At 41.6% G+C, this 26,808-nt stretch overlaps 1 protein-coding gene across 1 annotated transcript in view; it reads left to right on the forward strand.

Annotated features, from left to right (window-relative positions):
• Window positions 1-26,808, forward strand: part of LOC111259764 (uncharacterized) — a 185,051-nt gene that overhangs the window by 91,544 nt on the left and 66,699 nt on the right. Inside the window, exons 12-17 of the mRNA XM_086968008.1 lie at window positions 3,426-3,583; window positions 4,093-4,204; window positions 12,309-12,450; window positions 12,656-12,766; window positions 18,507-18,629; window positions 21,236-21,336. Coding sequence (XP_086824134.1) covers window positions 3,426-3,583; window positions 4,093-4,204; window positions 12,309-12,450; window positions 12,656-12,766; window positions 18,507-18,629; window positions 21,236-21,336 — 747 coding nt within the window. The remainder of the gene's footprint in view (window positions 1-3,425; window positions 3,584-4,092; window positions 4,205-12,308; window positions 12,451-12,655; window positions 12,767-18,506; window positions 18,630-21,235; window positions 21,337-26,808) is intronic.

Raw genomic sequence — 26,808 nt, forward strand, 5'->3', positions numbered from 1 at the left:
ATGAACAGATTCACAAGAAAAAGCGTCAACGATGTTACCCAAGTTCGTCTCAAAATCGTTTTACAAATGACCGTCATATATCAAAATGGCTTATATATATATGCAGAGGATTCAGAATAGGACTTCAGAATCGTATGCTCTAGTTAAATGTGCAAACAAATGACCCTATCGATTTGTGTGTGCTTTAGGTAATTTGGAACAGGAAAAATCAAGTGGCTCTTTGGATGTTCAATACGGTCCAACAGGCGCATTTAGCTAACTAACGGCACCCATTTCGAAATGTGTCTCTGACGATAATTCGCAGCTCGCACGGATGAACTAGATTTGTCAGCCGACTGCCACAGAACACGGTTCTATTTTTATTTTTTATGCGTCATATATACTCTAGCTGGATCTAAGTGGCCCACTGCTATACTCAAGTATTAACAATCTTGCACCAACAAATGCATGAAATTCCACACAATTCTAGTCAATACGTAAATTTTTATATTTCTTTAATATATCCTTTAATATAGACTTTACTCTGCTGGGTTCGGTTCTCCTAGATAGGATAGTGATGACGCCCCTGGTTGATCCTCAACAAGCCTGCAAATTTAGCACACGTGTTCGTCATAACCTTTCCTTGCGTATTCATGCTGCCTAGAGGACTCCTACATATGCATTCAGGCCAAGTGTGTCTGCGACCTACTCCGATGTCGACGAACCCTAACCGTAGCAGTAGCAGTACTGCTGCGACATAATACGTGCGAGACACGGCGACGCAAGGTGACATGTGTTGTATGTGGTGTACGTGTAGCCATCTCAGAGGTTGAAGTACCGATGACCCATTTTAAGAGTGGACCGTTTTCATTCGTCGCCTTTCGCCTCAAGCTGAAGGCTCAATTCAGAAAAACGGCCTACTTGAACGATCCAAACAAATTGCTTGTGAAAGGGAACAGACACTACCCATTTTTCTCACTCGACTTTTTTTTTTGGCGATCAATAGTACTGTCGCCGCCATTATCGCTGTTGCTACTAGCAACACCATATTTGATGGCGACGACTTCAGGCCGTTCTTCGCCGCCGGCCGCCAGTCTTGGGAAATAGCCTGCCTTAACAAGTCATGTCGTTGTTTCGGTCCGTCTTTTTTGACTTCCGCCCATATCATGGGACACAAACGTCTCCTCACATTAGAAGTGAACAAACTCTAACGCAAAGCAGATAAAAAGGGGAAAGTGGGAGCTAAAGAAATGTAGAACAAGCACCACCGTGCGGCGCTTTGCTGACGATGATTTGGACTAGCCTATGGTGACTCACTGTGATTGAGACCATCGCCGTGTATAACGATGGGGAAAAGGTTCGATACTTCGTTTCTTTGTGTAGCAATGGGTAGAACTATCGTTGAAGCAAAAAGTATTCTGCCTTTGTTCAAAAGCAACGAAGGTGAATAGCAGGAGAATTCCTGGCGTCGCGCCAGCCGCTTACCATATCCTACCAGATAATACGGTCCGGTCGGCAAACAACCACCCATTTTCAAGAGTTGCTAGTGGTAGCAGCGATGATTGTGAAAACGGTAGCCCTCTTTAGGGTCCTTTAGGATTCCATCTTTAGCATCGGGTACTGACGGACCAATGCCAGTAGTAGCCATGGATGGTAGCGCAAAGTACAAAATCATGCAGGAACTTCATGAGATCATTTTTGTAATTATTTAATCAAAGTTGCGAGTGCCTCGTTCCCTTACATGTAGTACAGTTATTGAAAGGATACTCACTCAGCCGTAGATACACAATCAAGCTTACGCACCGCATCAGCCGGTACTTATCGTTTGGTGTACCCTACGCGTTGCCATGATGCTTTAGTGGTAATATGTTCGCCTGCTATAGTTAGAGACATAACTATGTATAGAGAACACAGAGCCACTGCGTCTGGTCCAAATGCATATAGCCGCTATTAAGGATGCTTGTATGGTCCCAGCAGCAACGGCTGACCTTGATTTTCGCGTTCAGACGTAAGAAGATACCTAAAACGTCAAAGTGTCGATTTCGTCGATGGTCCGAGAAACAAATCACTTCTGTTCCAAACGGAACACCCAGAAAGGATATGATACTAGCAATCTCAATCAGCCGCAAGGTATTATAGGGACAGGCAAAAAAAGCAAAAAAAAAAAAGATGCTGACTGCAGTTACCCAAGGGCCAATCGCACATTTTCTTACTACATCAGAAGCTTTTTGTGATATCGATCCTGAGCTTTTCTCTTAATGACCACCTACTATGGTGAGCCTGTGCATCAGCGTAGGACTCCGGCTTTACTTGAAAGAGGGCATCTAGATAAGACCAAAGCCCCTGTCAGCTCCAGGCAAATAGAAGACGAGCATTTCAAAACACTTCGTTGTTCAGTTGAATATTCCAGAAGTCATTATAGCTAATTATTGGTTATTTACGACCGAATTATATGCTATTGGTATACAGCTCATAGGATATTCCTAGTCCGAATCGCAATTGTAACTGTTGTATATAAAAGCATCGCATGCGCTTACATATTTAGATCAATTAGGCAGTCTATAAATACTACAGTACTGCTTGCTTTATGGCAAAAAAACAGCAATCGTTAAATCTTTGCCAGTCAGAATCGGTTAATAGACTCAGAAGGCTACTGGTTTTTACTGCTTATGCAAACCTTGATGACATTCCCGAAAAAGATTAATTTAAATTCTCACCAATTGAAAATCTGAGACTGCGAAGCTCCTAACGTTTGCGGATGGTCGCACAGACACTTTCGTATCGGGATCCATATTTGAGCGTATCCATAGACGCAGTGCTCTTTCTGAAGCCAGCGGATCACGCGGCTGTCTCCCTCTTTCAAGCACCGAACAGTTGGTAGTACGGTCATGCAAGACTGGACCAAGCCCCATGGGTCGAAAAAAATTACGTTGGTACCGTTTTTTAGCTGGTCTTTCAGAGTTCGTCACCTTAACCCTGTAGGTGAGACTTCCCCCAATAAAACCTGAAGCCGAGCGAAATTTTCACAGGCATGCTGGTCGGGAGCTCGGTCTGTCATCGATGACAGACCAGGATCCTTGAAATCTCTACATATCGTGACCCACTCTTTAACTGTTAGGTATGCAGTGATAGAGGCGGTAGACTTTGATATGCGCGAGGCGGGGGCCCACGCATACAGCCCTGGATATATTACAGATGATTACATATCATAATAGGGGACTGATCGTCCGTTACTTACATCGAAGGCATGTCACTGTAAATAATAAGCTACAATAGAAAAAAATTCGCTTATGAATTTCGTTCATGCATTTTTGGCCAGAAAGGCTCTAATTTTTCTCTCCGCTTCGCCAATAGATAGATCTATTTGAAATCTACTAAGATTTACTAAACATGATCAAGTTTTTACCTATAGTTGGCTGGACAGCGCGGGCGTTTGTTTATTTTAGGGGTGTCCTTATCATGGGAAGTCGTGTCAGTATGCGTAAACCGCAGTCTTACAGCGGCATCTGGCGAGATGTGCTTCAACTCATCGACGGAACTGCGCTTAGCTGTATCTGTAGACGTCGACTGTGTCTTCACCGTTTACGCGCCACTTGGATTCAAGGTTTCTGTCAATGCTATCTCACGTATCGTTTCATATCTGGGTAGTAAAAGACTAACTGAAGAAGGAATAATTTTTCATTATTAGGAGGAATATTTTTTCATTATCAGGAGGAATATTTTGAGGGAAGTCTATGTACCTGGAAAGCGTAAGCCACTCAAGCATTGAAATTCATTAGCATTCATTGAAGTTGTTAGCAAGCAGTTGCAGCTTCAGTTATTTTCCAATTGAACTGGACAAAATTGATCTTGCTATGTTAGAAGCTTTCTGAATAAAGAGAAGTTCTTATAGTTCTAGTTATATTGTTCTATATAAATGCCAGTAAAGGACAGAAATAACAACGCGGGCAGTATACAACATTGAGAACGCAGGAAACTAAGAACGAGCCGGGTGGCTAGGTGCACAATTATGCTTAGCACCTAACTAGCTATTTCTATAAACTAGTCGGTTGTTATGTCGGATAATTTTTAAATATATTGATAGTAATTTGGAATTGCGTTTGTCCTTTCGAGGTGCACGTGGAGCTCACCGAACTGTCAGCGGTTGATTTGTCGGAACCCGGCAAACGCAATAATGCATCCATTAATTGTGGACGACACTTCATTGAAGTAGACAGCGGCACTGGTAAGAAAACGCGCAGAAAACATATGTTCGTTCTCGCATTAGTATCCATAGCACATATGTTACCGTGACTAGGAGGAAAACCTTATACCACTGTATACCCCTTGCTGCCCTGCAATTGAACTCGACCTTGTTGATACCCTACCAACTTGCCATACAGCGTCTTCGAAATGAAATATGTCTGGCCAAGTTTAGCTTGAGAACATGGGCTGTACATTTTTGCACTCTGTGTGTGAATTCGCCAAATTAACAACGAGCACTTTGGCAATGAGACGCAAAACTAAGCTCGAAGGTATCTCTGCGTCTGTTTTGAGCGTTCCAATCATAACTATTTCACATTGGCCATGATGGAATTATTTGTATGGTATAGGCAAAATGTAGTTCTTAAAAATGAGAACGAGAGAGGTTCCTTTTTAGAGAGATGTTGACTAGGGGGCACTCAGTGGGCAGGGGAAAAGATCGTTTCAATAAGGACGCAGAAATTGCAACTCGTCTGGCATTATGCCAATTGCTGCTAATTACCTTTTATCGCAAGCCTACCCTTCAGCGTAGCTAAACTGAACGTGTTGATTAGGTACGTAAGTAGTATTCTTCATAAACATGACACTAAGTGTTAATTTATCGCCCGTAAATAACAACGGAAGATTCTATAGCGGAAATATTTGTTAATGTTTCGTATTTGAATAAGTGGTTGATTCTATCTTCATGTACGCAAAATAGAAATGATTCATTATAAATGTGCAATTATCCTGTTGCCATGTCAACTATTTATAAATGTTAAATCATTTATATTGTCTAGATGCCAAGTTCCTTATAGCCAAAGTATATTGCGTGAGCTTCAGTGTCCCAAATATGCGGTAAATAATCTTCACGCATCGAAGCAGTACGATCCCGCCGGGTCGTAATATTCGATAGAATAGTAAACAAGCCCCGACTTTACCTCTGTTCTCCGTCTGGGCTATGAAAATATAGTCACAGGTCCCTTATGGATGAATAACATATGCGCATTTGCTGTGTGGCAGGCGTTCTGTTCTCGGAAATTTCACTACCTGAGCTGCAGTCACTTCCCAACGGTGTTACGCGATTTGGTCACAGACCCAAAACATACGTTGTGGCATTGCTATGAAAGGGAATAATAGTAATGATGTATTTCATGTAGCCCTATAGGTTTTTGGATACGTAGGTAGTAGAGGAACTCGAACGATTGGATAGTTGTAGAACGTCTGCGGGTATTATTGTCATTGATTTCAGTTTGCAGATGCTCACGTGCTTAAGAGACATCGAGACAACTCGATCTGCTACGCTTTGATACTGGAAACATTAGTCCCTAGAAAGAGCTGACCATAACCCTCATGAGGATCTTTTGCTGCGTTTATCGCAACAAGAAATCCGCTTGTATAGCACATATAGACGCGTTCTATAAGAACCGCCGAGTTGAAACGTCGCTTTTCGCATTCTCTGGATCCAAGCACGGGCTTTCTTCGACTATAACTGTACATCGACTTCGGCCACCTCAACATGTTGAAGTAATTTCAATCAGCAAATCGTCACTTACATGCCGATCACTAGTAAATAGAATTTGGTAAAGTTTACTCATAAAAATTGCTGCGGGTCAGGGAGATTTAGTAAGTAACCTATTTTTAATACAATTTTACGTAGCGTTTTTATTGAGGAAGATAACACGCAACGGCCTCGTTTCGATTACGCTTTTTACCAGCTATTTTCGAAAATTACACTGTGAAAGCACCGAGTGGCTGGCTATACGTTCCGTAGAAAAGTGCTCTCTACCTGTCCCTTTACCTAAAGATTCTAGTTTTTCTGCCAGTCATTTAGGTTCATCCACTGCTGTAACAGTAATTGCACAGTGCAATGAACCCACTTTGGATTGAGCTTTTCAAAGCGATGACGCTCAGACGAGAGAAAGCGCGTAGCAAATGCGAGGAAAGCAAACGCTAACTAATCTAAAAGTTTTGAATAATCTTTTCTAATTGTCTCGCATCGCTACTCTGTCCGTAGCAGGCGGCGTACATGCATGCGTATATTAAAAGGGGTTCTTTGAAAGGAGCGGTAGCTTGCGTTTCTCGTGGGTGTTAGTATAGGAAAGCTGTGGTACACGAGGCAATCCGCCCATTTCGTGTATCGTGTGGACGACCTACGTGTTGCTGATGTCACCTACACTTTTGTCACCTGTGGTATAGTGAAGGGAGCACAGTTGATGAAAGGCGACAGTGATGGCACGACGACTGCAACCGGCTAAGGCTGATATTTGGTCATTGTTATTGTTGCTGCTGTCCTTTGGGGGTCGAGAAATAAGAGGAGGCTTTTGGATACGCCCCATTGCTGCCAGGTAACGGAGTAATCAGAAGCCACAGTGAAATCCTCCGGCAAAGACCGGCTTCCGCCAGCAAATACTAGCTTTCCGCGAGGTTCGTGCCAAACTAATTGAGATTCCCGGGAGTAGCGGCAATTTCATTGTTGCGACGGCTTTTGCTATTAATCGTTGATGGCAATATCGATGCATAATAGATGTTGAATCCGAGTCGGGAAATAATTCAGCATACATTTTTTCCATTTTCAGATTCCGCTCCCTTCCATTGTCTTTTCATTTACATTTCTGAAGAAATAATTTTCCTTATACTATAAAGTGACAGCATTTTGAATGCGTATTTAGTTTTTAGCTGAAGTAACATTTTTTTAAAGCATTTGATGCATGTTGATATTTTGTTTTTGTTTTTCTTGCCGAATGATAACACACCGTAGCTTTCTCCCAGATCCAGGTAAAAGATTTAAGTACGACCAGCCTCTGATTAATATGTGGGGAAACAAAGCTCGGACCTGAAAACGTGTACAGAAAATGGAACCCGTGTATAACATTTGGTTATTATTACTGCTAGGGTGAAAGCACATCTTTCAGAATAGGCCCAAGCCCATTTTTTGACATCATTTCATTGTCGAGGCTCGCAGCATGTTTTCTATCTGAGCAGAAGGTGCTTACGCACCATGATAGCGTTCCATTGTTACAAAAGTTGTTTGTTCTACTGTTCTGTAGGGCCAAATAGCTTTAGTTAGTTTGACAAGCCGACCATGGAATAGCTATTTTCAACTGTCTGCCCTATAAAATATACAAACCCGGTAGCTCAAGCCGCGCGACTTTCGCTATGATTGTTTCGGCTGGACATTGAGCTTCGTGTTGTCCGTTTGTATCGTACTGTCTTCTAATGCCGTGAATAGACCCAACTAACATATACAATTACTAATACTATAATAATGACTACGATTACTGTAATATGTTGGAAGTTGAAAAAAGACAGAATCCTATATGGACTAAAGTCCGATCACAGAGTTTGGGTTGTCTTTACATTTTAGCTTTGTGCTTCGTACATGCATCGCATTCGAACGGGTCTTTTATCGTTAATCTGACATATTTCTAAAAATCTGTTTTATGCTGGCTGTTTTTCCTGGAGTTTTTTAAACATCAGTACTGTATACATCCGAACTTTTGCTCACCCACTTCTAGCCTGCTATGGGTAGACTTTAATGTTATCTACTTGGTCCTCTGTGGAGTGAGTCGTAATGGTCAGGCATGCGGGAAGTCAGTGTCTGCTCACCGGCTTGGCGAGTAACTAGTCGGGAAATAGACACTTTGGTCCTTTTCCTAGCAGGCCTAACGTTTATTTGCTCCTTCCCAAACGCGTGCGCTTTTCGCTGCTACCCAAGTGCCCTCTGGGAGCCTTGCTTGCTCGTTCGCCGTAAGGCCGAGCCTTAGGTTAGAATGCCATACGACATACAGTAACAAAGCAAGCGTTGTTAGAATTACACAACAGCCAATCGTTCTCGCGGCCATCATCCGACGACCGCTATTGACGACAATCATACAACCATCACCACCGTCATCACTAAACATGGCGGCCACTGTGGACAAGAGGAAACCTAGATATCCATATAAAGCGTCAACATCCTTAAGGTACCGTTCCACTGGGGCGGCAAAGAGTCCTTTTGACTCTTCTTCAGAGACCGCTAGTGGAAATAACCCTACAGTATTGCAGGGGCAAATCTGAAGGTGTCTGTGCACGGCCGATTTATCCGCCGCCGCCGACGCGCGTCGACTTTGTACCACGGCAGAGCATGTCGCTGCGTCGAAGAGCAGTCTATGTGGCGCAGAGCATTGTCCATCATAGTTTCACTGTGGGGACCGTTTCGAAAGTCTACGAACATAGAAACGCAGCGCTTATCTACTATGAAATGGTACGGGCCGAACCTTCGGACCATCCCAGTATAAAAGTGTACGACGCGATAACCTTTACGGAGCGCTGGGTCAGTTGGCATTGACGCATTATGAAAGCTACAGTTGATCCTTGAGCAGGAGAATCTAGAATAAAGAACCTGATGATAGGTGGGGGGAAGCAGACCATTGTGTATGAATTGTTTCCGTATGCGTGGGTGCTTGTGGGCGTCGGTGTTTAATGTAAGTTCCCTAAGTTTTATAGTCTAGGTTCGATGTTCGCTGTATAGATTGTCTGTCGTAGGTGTGTGCATATGTGCAGCTTTGCATCATTACTACGGCTCTGTAAAAACAGCCTATCCTTTTTTAGTGCCGTGCATCTTCTGAACATAACAAGCAAGCGCCGATAAAAAAGGCCATAAACATGTTTTAGAAAAACATTCTTAGAACCAAAGTGACCGGCCTATGTTCGGCTAACCGAGTAAGTAAATAAGGATTGCAATTGTCTACCTTCCACATAACACATTATCTCTGTGAATACGCTCGTGTAACTTATCGCTCGCTGCAGCTAGTGCCTATTTCCTATTAATAATCCACTAGATCACTATATACTAGAAGGTATCTCGCGCTAGTTAAGAATGCAAGGACACACCGCGAAGCAAGGAGGCCCAAGAGCCTACGAAGGTTGACTATGTTACGGCTGAAGTTCTGCTGAGCGAATGTCGTCGCTGAACCAGCCGTGTGCATTAGCAGTCTATGTTGGTGATCATTTTACGAGCGACGTGGCAGCGAGTACGGAAAGGCAGGCTTTCGAAGGACAAGCTAGATATATTTATGTTTGGTTGAGGGCTTATTCGACTTGGTGCAAGTCTAAACAATGAATACGTTATCACGGGAGAAGGATCCGTGGTCATATGTTACCGAAGAGTAAGAGAAATCAATTACTTTTGGATTTTAATCAGAATCACATATTTCTGCTGCTAATGGTCCAAGAAAGGTACAAGCTTGATTTACAATGATACGCATATATTGCCAGCAAATAGCAGGCGATATAAGGATTAATTAACCATATTGTATCGTCATGGTAATTTACCTTCAACAGCGCAAAGCGAAACCCGAGCATAGTAACGTATCGCTGAAAACAGATAATAGTATCACACTCTGGCATTTGCTCTGATGAAGGCGATCTAGGCTTTTCCTGATGAAGGTAATACAATACTATTCCTTAATAGGCTTGACAACTAGACGAGATCGCGGAAGGAAGGAATCGCGGTGGATATGCACCTAACAAGATCGAAAGCTTACTCGTACGATAATATCTGCTTTTTACATGAAGCAAATACATTGAGGGACTGTATTCATACGGGAGTGGCCGTATTTACAACCATGCTAAACATAGATTTCACCTACACAGAATTGATCATTCAACAGTATACGCTCGATTATTTAGCCTCGAGAGGTTGAAGCATCGCTAGCTAAGAAAAACATGATTGCCTTTGGTTTGGCGCCACCTTTGAAGGCGTCTGAACGGCAATATCGATTTACTTTGTCTAGGTCTGCTAAAAGAGCTCACAAAGCTTGTATAGAGAACAAAGGCATTTGACAAAATTCCAAAACACAAATTATTTGTTGTCGTACTGTTACGGCGCCAACTGAGGCGGCAAGATCAACATCAGTCAGTGTACGCTATATATACGCTATACCGCGCACTGACGTATCTGTTTACATACTCAGAGGGATAAAAGACGATAATGGTTTTTTTTTTGCTGCTTATCGTTTTTTACGTATATATGAACTCACTATCGGTGATTTGAAAGACGAGCGTTACATATCTCAGCAGTCATCCGTATCCGAACCTGAAAACCGTATTTTTGGCTTTAGGGGTCTTTCAATAGTGGCGACGGACGGTTGCTAACCAAAGGCGAAATAAAAGACAAGCCCAAGCGAGGACGGGAGTACTGTGAACGACCCAGTTTCTCTTTCTCTCGCGCCTTCTGTTGGCTGGCTGTGAATTACAAGATTCTCTAGACGACTTGGCCGTTGCACTCAGTCACAGCCGCAATGCGCCTAGCCGTGGCTGTCCCTATTTCCGCATGCTGGCAAGCCATAGCACTCTCTTTTTTTGCTTGAATGGTTACTGTTTTTACGACTCATCGTAACGCTGATTCTCTTATACGCACGATCCTCCGTGCGTAGCCCTACCGCGTTTGCTCGGTCATTGGAAGGAAGAAGAGGTTCAACGCTGGTCATGAGTGAAGACATGACTGGCGACAGCCTTCTTCGCAGAAGCAGGTGAGCGATATCAGGCATCGGCTGGAGTACTGGAGTGACAGAACGACGCTTCCGAGGATTCGAAAGTTATGAACTTCCATAGAAGAGTAAACGCCAAGAAACGAAAGCGTTAAGTGGGTTACGGCGTATAACATCCCGTCGAAGCAAGAAAAATTTCGGAACTTGGTCATTTCAAGTTAAAGCATAAGACGGTTAGTTGATACAATATGTTGCAAATCGTACAATGATTTGATAAGGATTTGCGTTTTGAGGCCTTCTGTACGGGGAAATATACAAGTAGTGGAAAAAATTTGTTCTGTTAAAATAAAGAAAGAAAGAAAACATAAATAGAATTTCCTAATTATTCATACGTAAAAATATGTCACGTCTTACGTGCACTATCACCATACACGATGATTCTAAATGTTTCCAGGTAATACACGAATTGATAAGGAAAGGTTTGGGATAAGTGCTTTGATAAATCGTACCATGACATTGATTAAAATACCTTAAATACACAATAGCTGATGTCCCCTGTACTGTTCTACTGCTGTGAACAAAATGTGCATATAACGTTTGTAAAGTACATATAAATTAGAACGGCTTTTGGCTTAAAACCATATATTGGATAACCTCGCATACTGTTGACAACGATAACCAGAAGGGACGACAAAATGTCAGCGTGTGCTAATCGAGGAAAATACACGACTGAACAAAACAGTAATGGCAACAAGGTGGGAGTAAGGTAAATGGTAAAAACACAGTAAGCGCCTACTGAAACTTTGCTGGGCTAATGTTTCCCTTGCGGTAAATTAGCTGCAGTTATGCAGGCCTGCTTTTGGGTCCTAGTGCTTAGTAGCATATTGTGGGTCACCGTCCATGTTTTAAAAAGTATAGCCTAAATGCTTGACGGGTTCGCTGTTTCATCAGCTAACTTCTTTTTCTTTCATTTTGGCTTTACTGTAACTTTTTTTTTCTTGCAGCGGTCACTTTAATGGTGAGGAGGATGATTGAGGAACTATAAAAATAAAAATTCTAAATCACATTTAGATAAATAGATGGAGGCACACGCCCGTAATATACTGCAGATCTGCGATAATTTAAGCCCGGTCAAGACTGCACGATCTAATGACACTGGGTCAAATCATAATGGAGTGAAAATGTTTTTGGGCTTGCCTGACTTTTCGTTTTTTGGGCAGTGAACAGTAATCAAAATCTTACTTGAAGGTCAATTATGGCAGGTTTCACCCAGCGGAGAGACCTAGTTTCACGTAAGCCCCGTGGCGACATACAACTGATATACTGCTGAAACGTGTCTTTATGGAATAAATCTATTAATAATTACCGTTAACTTTTTCCGAAGCGCTCGTTACTTTTTTTTTGTACATTTTGCCTGTTGATAAATAACACACCTTATTTGATATACAAGCAAGATGGGTACGCGCTTGTTGCTTGATAATGGAATTTTTATGCGCCTACACGTTTTAATAATTAACTTAACGATAGGGCGGCAGTAATTCTGGCCCGACTGTTTCTGATCTTGTGTAATCGGAATGTGTTTACATTTTAGCTGCATAATGTGCGTTCATTATATTATTTTCATTATTGTTGCAGGCCGCACTCGCCTGTGTGGCGACTGGACGTCAGAAATGTTAGGCACCACCTCATTTGGTGCCTTTGACTCGTCTGAGAGCATCTGGCGATTGCGGATTCATGGACAAGCCAGTCCCCTTCGCAGATTAGCCTTTTGCGCCCGGTAAGCGATCATGATACCTACGCTGACTTCGATTTAATGAACAACAAGATGGCTTCTATTGAAAAGACCTAACACAAAAAAAACATACTGGTCATATCGCTAATATTCGATTTCTCTATTGGTGTCGGTGTAACAACCTGAGTGATGGCTGCTGTTACTTCAATTGGCAGTTCAACAAACACAATACTATTTTAATTTATTTCAGATATGAGCGGAGAGTATCAGACGCCAAGTACCTGCGCTGCGACCCCTCTGAGGGGAAGAGTACAAATGACACCGAGCTCTTTTGGCTCTCGAGGGGAAACTTTTGTTACAGGTCAGTGATAACATATTTGTTCTGGCGTACTTCTTCTACTCGACTCTTTGTCGCCTTTAGAAATTAACGCGCGAAAGTAAATGAAAGGTACAAACAATAATTGAGAACGGGATGTGTATCTAGCAGCTTCTTCAAGTAGCAGAGTTTCGTGCGCCTAATGTGTAATCATGTATGTGGTTTTTAACAACGAGAATTTAAGTAGAATCACATTTTACCTATTGATATATATTCTGGGCACCCTACATTTTCAGTGGGCATTACGTATAAAGCGCGCCCTATTTCTAGCAGCGGCTTAGTGGGTGTCGATACCTTTTCCTTCTACGCATCCCTTAGTTCAACGGCCTGCCGTCTGGCAGCGCTACTGTCTCCACCGCAGCTGACAGCCCGCACGTTTCCGCTGCGTACACTTAGCTATTCAACTACACTGTTAACAGGTAGCACTAGCTTCGCTTTTCGGTTTGTTTGTAACATTACAGCATGAAGTAGAAACAATGGATGAGCCGATCCGTCCTATATCCGATTCTCAGGATTTCATTGACAACGCTAGGGTATAAATACGACGCATTCCAAATAGATAAGTTAGAAAGGGGCAACTGTTACTGGCTGCCAGCCATACAGACTAACGTCATTTGTACTGATTCATATACAAATTAATTTCTTTCGGAGGTTAGACCCTCAACCGTGACCGGGTTTACAACAAAGCTTGTCAGGCCGCAGACACCCACGATCGGACTAGCGCCTATAAAGTCCCTAGGTGACAGAATTAATTTGCAGTACCAATTCGTTGTACCTCACGTCCACTGTGAACGGTGGCCAAAACTTGAGGACCAAGTATTATTGATGTAAAGTCGGTCTTTTCTCTGTGACGGATATATGGTCGGCCATAAAGTACACCTCTGTTGGGCTGTGTGGCCGCTAGGACCTAACCCTATCCAGACGTTTGTCGAGCCTCTAGAACGGAACACCTGCATAGCGGCTACAGACGAAATGCAGAAAAAAAGGGCAATGTTTCGGCTACCATTGTCTATTTGGCTACTTTTTTTTGCTGATCGATTGAACATTACGAGGAGCTTCTAACGGACGCTTTGCTAAGAGAAACTGCTTAATTCGCCTCATAATTTGGCTATTACGCTAAATAGTGTTAATATATGCTTTCGGCGAAATTAGTACGTTGTAGAACGTAGCAGGCCATGTATGCCCTTTAGAAAGATAGGACTTATTTGCGCACGCATCTCGAGCGAGACCAAAAAACTCATACGTGTGAGTTTTCTTGCGGTTTGATAGAAGGTGTACTACGCTATAATCTTATGGGACAGAAAAGATCCGGTTAGATCACTTAGACCTATTACCATAATATCGAAAACATGAACGGCCTTATTTGGTGGATTGATGTTGAGTAAAGATACCTATTCATTTTGTGTGCATAATAAGTGCATGCAGTCTAGTCTCAGTTGTAATTACATATTTTTTTTTAATGAAAAAAAAGGCCAACCACGTTTAATAATTTCGAACTTTTCATGCCTTAACGCATGCTCATGCTCGAGGTTTACTACCGTTTGCTGCCACTGGTTGTAAAACCTGAAGTGCGTGCCTCCCAGCTTGTTTTTCTAGGTGACAGAGGATAAGGTGGTAGTTAGCGAGAAAAATAGGATCAAGCAAATGGGGGAAATCTTTCTTGCTTTTCCTGCGTTTCCGTTGTCATCATCCGTTCTCACAGGTGGCGGCAGCATGCTTTCTTCTCGTCGCAGCGCGCCGGGATTCAAGTTCTGTTCTCCTTTATTGGCCCTTCTAGCAGGCACTGAACTCTAGGCCAAGCAGCAAGAGGCTGCAAGCCGTCGGAAAAGGCGACAGAATGTGTCCAAATAATGATTATTCAACTGGGGTTTTCTTCTCTCCGAGGACTGAGGTAGACCGAATCCAGTCAGGCCTCTCTCACTGCTCTGTCTTCGCTGATAGCTCCTAATTTCTGTGTGAAGTGCGTAGGAAGCGCCAGGTGCATGTCGAAGTCACGTGTGGCTGTAAGGAAAGATGACTCTTTTAATTGAAGATAATTTAGTGCGTCACTCTTTTAATGCTTCTAGCTCACAACCATCTGAGACGTAAGGGGCTACAAATTATGGTTAGCAAATAAGTACGTCACAAACATGAATCCGTAATACGAAATCCTAGCAAGAATGAATAACTCATTGAAAAGGAGAATACTGCAAGAAGTTGTGCAGATACATTGTTGAATAGTACTTTCCTCTAAACGAGATGAACTGCCGTGTTTTGACAGAATTGATGCTGGGGCAAAAACAGAAGCACGAGGTTAGGGTGAGCACCTTCTCAGATATGCCATTGATCTATTGTTAACAATTATCTCGCTTTAGCCAATAATGTACCGTCAATAGGAGACTAGCCAATGTAATAGTGTAGTGGGTGTCTGTTTCAGTAATGCTTTACGATCAGCTTAACTTTGGGGTTCATAATTTTAATGACAAATATTTCTCACACAATAGAAGATCGAAAAACCTTTTATTCAGTTAGGGTATATAAGAAAGTTGGTTTTAACGAACAAAATCACAGCGTTTCAACATTATGAATTTATTCCATATCTGTCGCTATTCTTGACGATCTTCTCTCGTCTGTTAGGTAATTCATTTAACAATTCTCCTTTAGCTCTGCTATTGATGTACTAGTTCGGCCGGATTTTGAGACCATCTTTACTGTGAATCACACAGTGACTAATTTTATTTATCAATGACTGGAAAGGTTCGGGAATTCGGAAGGATTAGAAAATATGGTGAGCTTTTGTACTTGCTGGTATTTTTGTAGAGAAGAATTACTGTGTTTTGTCTATTGATCTCTTCTGTTAGGCAGCTTTGTTCACTTGGTGCAAATGAGCCATGTACAGATTTTTGCTGACTACGTTCTTCCTTTTCAACGATTTCCCAGTGTATAATCCCCCTCCAGTCGCACCGAACGCAGAACTTTGATCTGCTTCTAAACTTGGGTGCATCTCCCAGGTGACAATTCCGCATCGAAACTTTCCATTGTGGCTGCGTACTGCTTCATGCCGAGCCATATGTTGAAACTCCCAGTCTATGGAGCACGCAACTTCCTAATTTTTCAACCAGTGCCATGAATCTCAAGTCAGTGCTGATGATTGTCTGACTAACTCCCTTCAAAAGTGGCCTTAATCGATCCTAATCAACCTCAGACAACTGAACGAGCCGAGCGGGGCCCATCCTCCAGTTCTAAGATGTCATGCTATAATTTCAAAACCCAGTTTTGAGCAGCGGTCGTAGTCATAGAGCCATAGCTGTATACCGCATAAAAATTCCGTGCTACTTTGGCTTTGACAAAAGCAAAGTGAACTTTTTCTCAAATGAAAACTTCATTATTTAGAGCCTGGACCTTACATCAAATTCTGTTCTCTTCATAATGACATGTATTGGATGGACAAAAGAGAAAGAGCAGTTTCGAACGGTATATAGAAGTGGACAAACAATGGAAAGGTAAAGAAGACAAACAACCTTAACATAAAATAGATAAAAATCAACAGCTGTTCATAGGTAGCTCCGGTCTAGCAATGAAGATATTCATCTAGAAAGGTACAGTTCTGTTCACTAATAATGAAGCGAACACTATACGCTTAAACGAAATGTAAGTTCATCGTATCTACATAAGTAGTTGACAGATAAAAGTTATTTTCTTGCGCAGGCAGCTGCCCAGTATGAAAAGAGGATCACTTGTTGTAGTGTTCGATAATACAATTGAGAATAAGTATCTCGCGTTTTTCTCTACGAAATTTTCTTTACTCGACCGAGACTCAGCTTTCTAAAATAGAACGCTAACTCTGAATAAAATAGGTTTAATAAGAGCTAGCTATTTGCCGATTTCACAGTAAGCCATATTAATAATGGATACTAAAAATTTGCTTCGTAATACTAACGAGTAAATAACGAAAACCGATACACAGAGAGGCCCACAAAAATCGCAATAATCGTTGCATGGAACCGTTATAAGCACGTTCAGGAAGAGAGCCAAAAAAAGAAAATTCGATTTTTCTTGGACCTTTTCGTAGTTTACACAGCACCTTGCCTGTTGCTTGCATTTCTTGACCCTGGACACAAACTAAGACTGCAACAGCACCTCTAAAAGCTGCAACTCGCCTTCGTGATAATGCGTCTTACGTGAAATATTGTTTATTAGCTTACTTTTGTTGTACTATGTCCCGTGGCTAATCTCCCACCTCAGTTTAGTAGAGGATAGTGTTGTTGTTGTTGTTATCGTTATTGTTATTGTCCTTTTCATCCTTATGTCGCCTGTGTGTGCACACCTTTGATAGCCTGCACTTTGGCCGAAGGTAAACGTCCTGTGGCACGCTTCGTTAAAGGAACTGTTGCCAAAGCACGTTCACTGGGGGTGCAGATCTACCTTCCCGATGCTGTTCCATGGTCGGTTCTTCAGCAGAAAACTCACTTTCCTACTCACTGACGGGGGACACCGATCTCGTAAATTTGTCGGGGTAAAAGGCTGCCGACGACAAGAAATTTATCTTTAGTCTTTCTGAAACAAGTGCATTAGCCGTGATCTAATCGGCCTTCTCCCAATGTCCCCTACTGACATCGTTGAGCCCTCGCGTAAAGGCAGTACTTCGAAAACCGAATGTCCCAACTGATTCTGTGCTGAAAGTTGAATTCGCTTGTTCTAGTTGAGTGAGTCCTCGCATCGATGTCCTGTTGTTGCTCCCTGGTCCAACCGTAGGGTATGCGTGTTCTCGTTCTCTTATTTGCCCACTGTGTAAAAATCGCAATATACTATTTAAATTTTGAGCGATGCTGTGAAACGCTCAGTTCTGTATTGCAAGGCAATTTTTATCCAGGTCAACTTGTTCTCTTCAGCTATATGATTAATTATCTATTTAATTATCGTTGAGTATTTCTGCGATTATTGCATTGCAATAAATAGTTTAAGGGAAACGCAATAATTCAGTCTTTGTTTGATGTTTTGCATTCATTAATTTATAAAAAAACAAGAAAAGCCTTAGAATTTCAGTTGTCTTTGACAACTTTAATTTTCTCTTTGGTTACTTCTGCTAGATTCTGGTGGTTTCCGTATTATTATTATTAATTAATTATTTATTTACTATTAATTAAGATTAGAACAATACCCAGATCTTATGACATCCCTAACAATGGTTCAGAGATGACCCTTAGCAACGTAAGTTTTAACAAACATCTACAAACGTGATTAGCATATGAAGGATGACATTTCATATGGGTTCCGTGGAGTTAGAAAATGAGGTATAGGAATAAGGTATCACTGGGTGCATATTACTCTTCTGTTATTTGACAGAACTTTGTTATGCCTGTACGAAAGCTCGAGTTGAAAGGTTGATTGTGCAATATGTGCAAGGTAACTTATTGGAACCGAGAATTTTCTAGAATAGCAAATGCATCAAGGTCGAGCTCGCATGCCTCTGAGAAGTAGTCGCCCATTTCGAACAAATATGGGCTTGAATTTATGGGCTATAAGCGCGGTCCATTTATTTCTAGCTAGTTTCTCTGTTTTTTACCGGAGTGAACAGTATTGCCAATGCATAATTCTGTAACGAAAAAAAAATAAACCATTTTATATCTGCATGTGGCTGATTTAACCTTCACCCTTTCTAACTAATTATGTAATGGTAAATCTTCTTAGAACTTACGTTTTAGTTCAATGCAATTATCGCATATGTGTTTTTGACCCATTTCAGGGTATTCTCGCGACAGCTGTCGTGGTGGGGCGCAAACGATCATTGCTTACGAGAAGGCGGGTTTCTTGCATTCGTCGACTCGAGGGAGATCCAGAGTTTGCTCGACAAAATGCTGTACGCCAGGTAGTGCCGAAAACTTGCACGAAGATTTTATATTCTCCCATCTTGTCCTTCCTGCTTATCTATGATATCAACTACTACATATTTTTTAGGCTATGTTATACAAAAGGAAGAATCAATATATGTTTATGTCACCTGTATCTATGGCAATTGCATACACACGTACCTATTGGTGCATGTTTTCTGCCAATAGCGAGAGCTTGCTTGTTTTCATGTACGTGTGCCTGTGTAGAATGGCACGAATATATAAATTGTCGATGTTCCTTGCACGTTAAGTTGGTAGAAGCTGCTAAATGATGTCGGCGAGCGAATTTGAAACTAGCGATAATTAGGACATCTAAGAAAGACCAGCTAGCTTAAGAGATAGGTCTTCAGAAACTGTAGTGTACTTCATTTATGTAGCAGTGTGAAGTGGCATTTACCCCGGAACTTAAGGTGCCTTCAGTTAAACACTGAGGCTACAAATCATACTCTACAATAACACAAAGCTTCGTGGTCGCATAACGGTTATCTACGGTATTAGTCGGTTAGCTGTCACTCCAAAACAGTCACTCTCCGAAGCCAATGTCTATTCCATCGAACATTTGAAACTCGTTATAATTCCAAAAACAGAAGCTAATACTGTTTTAGATCCGTCACGACCCAAATGTGCGTATCAGTAAATGGAAAACGCGTGCCACTAGCGACAATAACGATATAAGATAATCTGTTAGGAAATTGAGTTCATAAAATTCATCCCGTCTTCAAGACCTTAAATGTATGTGTATTTTTTTGAGCCCAAATTTATCTCTCTTTGAGATTATAAATTACTATAGTTATCTGCGGGCACGAAATGTTCGAGCTTAGATCCGGCGTTTGCCTGACGTCTAGCAAACCGCAGGACGCTAAAGCTAAAACCTATACTGCAACGAAAAGCTATGGGCCGTTCTCCTGATGTTTTGACCTATCCGATCCCAAACCTATCGGCTTCTAGAGCATCCCTAGTTTGCTTCAGGCAAGTTCGGATTTGAATGAACATGGTAATCTGGAGTTCCCCGCCCTTTGTCACAGGGAGATAACGTCCTAAAAAGACTTAGCACTGTTGCGGCGAGCACTCAACGAAGGCGACGCAATAGCGTCCGCCCTAATCTGCAGCGAACTGGAAGGTGGACGACCTTTCTGCCACGTCTCTTAGATAAATTGTACAATCTTCAGGCCCATTTCCGTTTCGGACTATGGGCGGAATATGAAAAAGAAGCGATGAAGCCCTTCCTAATCATACATAGTCCCATTGTATTGATAACATTGTTGGATAGACTTGTCATTCCATCAACTGAATTTCAACTTTGTTATGCCATAGGAGTTTCACTTTTTATAGACTGCGCCGCTCCTTTGCCTAAATTTCCGGGATACCCATTATTGATAAGAGCTCAGCGGCTAGACTTGCGCAGAAAGGTTGGGGCATCGGCACGTGCTAACTACCATGTCCTGTTCTGTCGCATCCTTCAAGTTCCATTAGTATCTAGGGGCGGGTTTTTTTTATCTTCGGCGTTTTCAGGCAATTTCGGAAATGGCATATTCTAAAGTTTTTCTGCTGGATATTTTTCTAGTTCTTTTTAGTTTATTGCACCATCATGTGGCCTTCGTTCCACGATGCTTTGAGCGCCAAAGATTATTATGCATCCAGTAATGCGAACGTTTAATTTAGCTGGACCCAGATTGAAAACGTACATGTCCCGTCTTCAGCAGGTATATTTGCCATCCGAAGAAGGAACACCGGATACAATTTTACCATAGACTTTATAGTACTTACCTAGAGGAATATTTTCCTTGTCCAAATCGTAAATTATGATAATCATTGAAATTGTAATGGGACTATGGTAGAGAGGGGCATATCTGCTGCTGTTATACAATAACTAACCTGGAGCTAAACTGGCACAATTCAAATTGTCTGTTTGCTATCTTTGTTGCAGTGGTCTTGATACACACGAGCTAACTTATTTCACCTGAACGTTCGAAAGTTATGAAAACACCCAGCTTGTATCATAAATATGTGGCACCCCAAAATCAAAAACACCTTTCCGCTTGCTCTGTAAAAGTTAAGGATTATTATTATCGAAAGATCGTTTGAATTGTACTCATTAGTGTACGAGGGTAAATTGATCACGACTGCTGCTGCCGCCGCCGCCGACCCATTTCGTCCACTGCGTTTACCTGAAATAGTACTGATATCTGATGGCTAGACAGTGGCACCTAGAAGGAAAAATAGTTCACACTGACTGCTGGATTTTCCCAAGTTCGCTGGCTAAACTAGATGAAGCAAACTTAAACACTATATCGTCCACACCTTATCAGTGTATCGTATAAAACCCAATCAGCTCAACCAATAAAGCTCTCCATAGGACGGTTAACATGTAATGGCTAGTTAAGAGCCTTGCAAAGTAGATATGTATCGAGTCCTATTACGCAATAGCAAATATGCTCGTATTTTTGAATCAGCATTATTACCAGAGCGCTGGTATCGATAAGGGCTCCTCGACCCCTTTGCGGTTTTTGTTCGCTGCGTACGCTTGACGTTGCGCAGTCTCCTTTGTAACTTTTAACTCATTGTTTGTTTATTTTCATTATAGTCCAGTTTATCCGGAGCGACGAAGTTTCTGGATCGGAGCCTCGGATGTCCGCTATGAGAGCTGCTTCGAGTGGCCCGATGGAAGCGCTGTACGATACACCAGTGAGTACGAACTCTGTTAAGCCTGTATCTAGGAGAATTCATGATGAGAATAATAAAATATGCGGTCATTTAGTTGAAACAGTGCAGAATAGGATAATTTTATCCTGCATATACTAGATACGCCCTTGAGTTTACAAATGGTTTCCTTTGTGATTATCTATTTATACGTAAAGACGTACCGTTTCCTTTCAGAGTTGGATATAGCTCAAATGAATATGTGAATTGACATTTTATGTCAAACAATAAATTTGCATAAGAAAGAAGGACAATCCGAATTTACATTTGAATTAAATGACCTTGGTTTACAAAAATAAGGACATCTCTGTGCCATATCATTGTTGTGAATTAAAAATAAAGCCGTTTTATGTCCCGGCTAGGAAAATCAATATTATATCACTGTATTTTTGCTATTTATCTTGCTAGATAAAGTATCTATTGTCTGATTTGCGTCACAGGTGTGCCGCTGGCAGGATCAGTATGCCGCTCGAAGTACACCTTTATTTGGAATATTTTTTGGATCTATTCACGCGACAAATATACGTTTATACGGACGTGGAGTAATTTAGTCGACCATACTAGCATTGCTGTTTATGGCAAGACTATTTTTATACAGAATAAAGCAAGCCATCGTTGACACTGCGTCGCCAACTGAACGCCACCGACTCCACAAGGTGTTTTTGGAGACATAAAGTCGCTATTTCTTATTAGATGGCCATTAGGTAGATGAAAATTTTCGATAGATTCGCATTAATAAAGTCCAGGGAATAAACAGGCTAAGCCTATTTAGAGGTGAGTTATGTCAGTAGATTTACAAGGGACACACCAACGTAATTTCCGTATCCCTCTATTTTGTCCTGTCTATGTCTTGATAACAAATGACGTTTACGAATGACGTAAGAACGGCATGGATGATGCTGTCTTTCAAGAGGTTTCGGTCAGACGACTGCGAATCCAATCGAGTTTCGTTGACAAGATTGTAGCATTAACTCCAAAAATTAGCAGGCTTGTATATTTCAACTATAAGTTACACTGAAAATATTTTAAACTTGATTAGCTCAAATGCGCTGATTTTGACATGGAAGAGCTACACTTGGGCATATCGGTAACGAAATAGGCAACTTTTCTAATTAGGCTTCATAACAAGCAGGACAAGGCATAGGTATAGGCCTTTTACCAAAGTCCTGCCTCCTAAATTAATCATTATTGAGAACAGTATTAGGCAAAACGAGGTGAGACTAATGTACAACTATTTTTGGTAGACGTAACCCTACAAGCAGTGATTAAGGTCATGGCGCATGGAAACGAAACACAAGTTTGGACGCGCCATTGAATGAATGATCAGCGTAGTTATTATTCATACTGCACTTACGACGCTCATCATCGCTGATGGAAGCTGGTTTTGCTGTCAATTCCCTTACTTATCCACAAAGCGGCACATACGACCGCCAGGATCACGAAGTCTATTAGAATGTTTCGAATTAGAAACGCTATTGAGTCCTGTGGAACTGTTGCTATATGTTGCAAGTTAGTCCTCTAATTCCTCATCCCAATTGCTTCAACTCAGGCCTGTAGATTTACGGTGAATCCGATAGCTTAATCCTAGCGCGTAGCCATCGTTCGTATTCATGACTGGCTGTATCTACCTGTAATCAGATAAACGCCCTTTTGAGCCAGGTTACATACACTGAACCCTGTTGTTCGGCAACTTTATAAACTTTTTTTTTATGGGCAATGATCCCCAGAATAAAGAAATAGAATCGACCGAATAATCGCCTGTGATATTTCTCCTACTCCGTGATATATATATATGTATAACTTTTGATAGCTTTGATAGACTTCAACGTATTTGACGTCCCGTCGTGACTTCTACTCACACACTGTGTACTACAGTGTGCGCTCTTTCGCAGCACAAACGAGAATCGGTCGAATGTACGGAGTTTTTTTCTTACCTTACTAACTGCTTTATGACCTGTTCGATATATCGTCTCCTCATGCGTGTATAGAAACCCTGTCGTGGCACTTAAAGTATGACCAGCTAAAGTGGATATAGCTACCTTCTTTAAGGTCTATCGCCCTTTATGTAAAGCTTCTTGTGAAGCTTGCGGCTAGGATTCAATGAGGCGTTGCTCCCACCGTACTTCCTTTACAACCATTAGCAGTGACTGTTTGGCTCCTTGCCCGTTCTACGCTACGTTTTACGTTCAGGCAAAAGACTACGCGTGTTCTCTTTCGATCTCGTTGTTTTATGACTTACTTTGACTTATGACTATCCTGAGTTGTTCCATGGGGACAATTAGTCAGTCAATCCAGAGTTAGTTTGCAGTGACAATTCTTCTGAAGCCATAGCGTCTGGCCTTGAATTAAGCACAAATGGATGTCCTTTGTATTTTTTCTCGATAGAATAGACAATTATAAGCCTGTTGAGTATCGTTTCACCCAGAGTGAAGGTGTTATATGAGATTCCTTATAACCTTATATGGTAAGAAATATCGAACGTATGTATAAGAGTAATTTGTCTCCTAGTCTCAAATTCTGGTAGCCCGTTGACCTATGAACATAACTTTTCGATGCGAGCTCTACGAGTTCGTCGTCTGCCACCTTATTTGCCATTATTTATCTGTTAAGTATCCCTAGACGGGGTAAATCTCTTTAGAACCATTATTAAATTATATAGTAAAAGCTGTGTGTGAAGCTAATAGCACCTGTCTTTGACACCTTGTTTCTATCGAGGTTTTCCTTTATTGACGCATGACCACGTATAATTTCTCTGACGAGTTCACACGCATTACACAATATGCTATGCGCTTAGTGCATGTTACCTGAATATTGTTAACGCTGTCCTATTTATACGGCAAAGCGCCTGCTTACCAAATGACCTCTGTTTCTCCCATCGTGGCCCTATTACAGTTAGAGTTTTGACCAGCAAGAGCTACTAAAGACCACTGCATTGATTTCCACGCATGCGACCGCTTATTACGGCGGCTCGACTCATGAGGCTTTTATTTTTATTTCTATTTAGATTATTAGCCGCGTGTCATCAAGACAAGAAAATTATGTTTAGGTAATCAAGACCGCCCAGTAGACGATCTGTTCAACCAAACGCTGCCATTCGTTCATAGTGAAAATTCGACCAAAGCTAAACTGCTACCCCCAAACACTATTCTAGAATTTCTAATTGTAATGTTAGTGCGATTTCATCATATGAAGTTCTCTACCATTAGGGTGAAGGTCAGAGCATCGTATACTTGATTCATCACTCTTGGTATTTGCAAGTAATTGATTAGGCCCAGGAAACAGGTACGTTAAGGTTGTAACGGCATTGTGACCGATAGGAAATATCAATAGGTGGCTAGGGTGTATGGCTTCGACTGAGGAAATTGCATTTTCCACCACTTGACTAATCTTCAGCAATTATTTAGCCTTTTAAAACTCAGCTATCCTTTACGCACCGGTCCCCGAACCCAAGAGTACAGCAAACGGCCGGGTAAAATTGATTAGTTTGTCATGAACCACGTCGACGTCGATCTAACGAGAAACACGTTAAAGTGGGGACTCATAAGGGCTTAAGCATTTTCATCTCTGCGACGAGGTCAATCTTAAAAGGCTAAGAACTCCTCGTGAATTATGAGCCGACGTTACCAAGCGGGGTTAAACCGTATAGCCGGACCGATGACTCTTGGTGAGTTTCTTTAAATTGCCCAAATGTTATCGCTTTTTGTTTTCGTTGTCACGGAAGGATGAGAGCAACGGAATCCACCAATCGAATGAGACGAATGAAAGGAAGCACTGAGGAACTATATGGCTGTAACTGTGCCTGTTTTTTTTTTTGTTATTGTCCTGACGACATCTTGTTTATCTCTACAAAAGATATTGCCATTTGACCTGGCAGGCCATTCTAGTAGTATTACCAGTTCACTTCCTTTAACGACAATTCTCGGTAAAAGTGTCCTTAAAACAAATATCCTCTTTATTACATCTGCTACTACTGTACAGGTATAGAAAATGTACTTGTGTCAAACGGTTGGGATAGATTGAATTGAATAAAATGTCAAAAATCGATCAGATGTAAAAACTCTTGTCAGTATCAACAATGCAGTGGGCATTATGTCTGTAACATACATAGAATACGCTTGATCACTCTATCCATAACGGTATACATGTTAGCCACATATCAATTTTTGAGCATTCCATTAATGCAGTAATAACAATAACACTGAATATATCCATTTTTAGTGTTATTATGTAAAGAAGGCACTACGCATGCGTAACTTATCTATTAATTCAGTAATCGATATATCGGTCAAAGGCCTAATTTTAGGTCAACGGAACGTACCGATGAAATGTACACAGTCTCTCAAAAGATACATTTGCGCGTTTTGAATGTTATGTCGTGCTTTGCTGTTCGCCGAGGAGCACCCAATAACGTAATCGAGAAGCACCTTAATTAGCTTGAACTTGTGTGTGACAACTTTCGTTAGTATTGGCGAAAAGCCCGGCCATTCGCTGGTGCGCGCACGAAACAACCACGAAATCTGCTTATTAGAACGATTCGTAATAATTTTCTCTTCATTTACCCATATTCGTGTAGAAATGCTGTTGGAAATGTTTGCGGAACGACAAAACGCTAAGAGTAAAAGAAGAGATGGTGTCTGGCTAGAATACGTTCGATTCCGAAGACGGACTCGCGCCATTCATACGGACTCAGAAAATCAAGCATGCAAGACACCTTGCAAAGCATTCTGCTTTCGATAACACAATAGTTCATTCTCAGCATCTTTTAAACGGTTTAGCAAAACTCGCCTAGAAATATAGCCTTGTCCTCTCGACACGCGTGTCGTATTGGCCTACAAATGTTAGATGTCCAGACACGCCATCGCAATAGGCCCAATATTGAGAAGTGTCTGGCTGAAACAAGCTGGTTGAGTTTTTACTGTAACTCCTTGAAGCTTGTTCTCTAATTTACTACTAACAGGATCTGCGACAGACGTGCGCGTGGACAAAAATATCTATTGAGAGGACCCGAACATATCGTGCATCCGGTTTACTAGATGAGCCATATTAGTAGCCGCCGTCGCTAACGGTGGCTGTACTGCGTATTTATGTCCCGTAAGTGAGAGAAAATTCTGCAGCGGACTAAAGACGGCAACAACAACTATCATCTACCTTATGGGTTGTATAGAAGCAAACGAAGTGTCTATGATAGATAAGCGTGGTAAAAGCCAATGATATATATTTTATCACAAAGCCTCCTTTCGAAGCGAGCTCCTAAAAGGCTTTGAGGAGCAGCAACAATAGAACTGAGATTCTTTTTTTGGCGTTCGATACCGCTGGAAGTGAAATGTGCTTATTGTCTAAGCGTTGTTGAATAGAATAAAAACATGGGGGGATCGCAGGTTTCTTATTGGCTTCTTTCGGTCGTTTGGTAGTTACCGAAAGGGTATCGACAAAGTAGCTCCGCTTATCTTGGAAAAT

The sequence above is a fragment of the Varroa jacobsoni genome, unplaced genomic scaffold, assembly GCF_002532875.2.
Source record: "Varroa jacobsoni isolate VJ856 unplaced genomic scaffold, vjacob_1.0 scaffold_367, whole genome shotgun sequence".
Classification (NCBI taxonomy): Eukaryota; Metazoa; Arthropoda; class Arachnida; order Mesostigmata; family Varroidae; genus Varroa; species Varroa jacobsoni.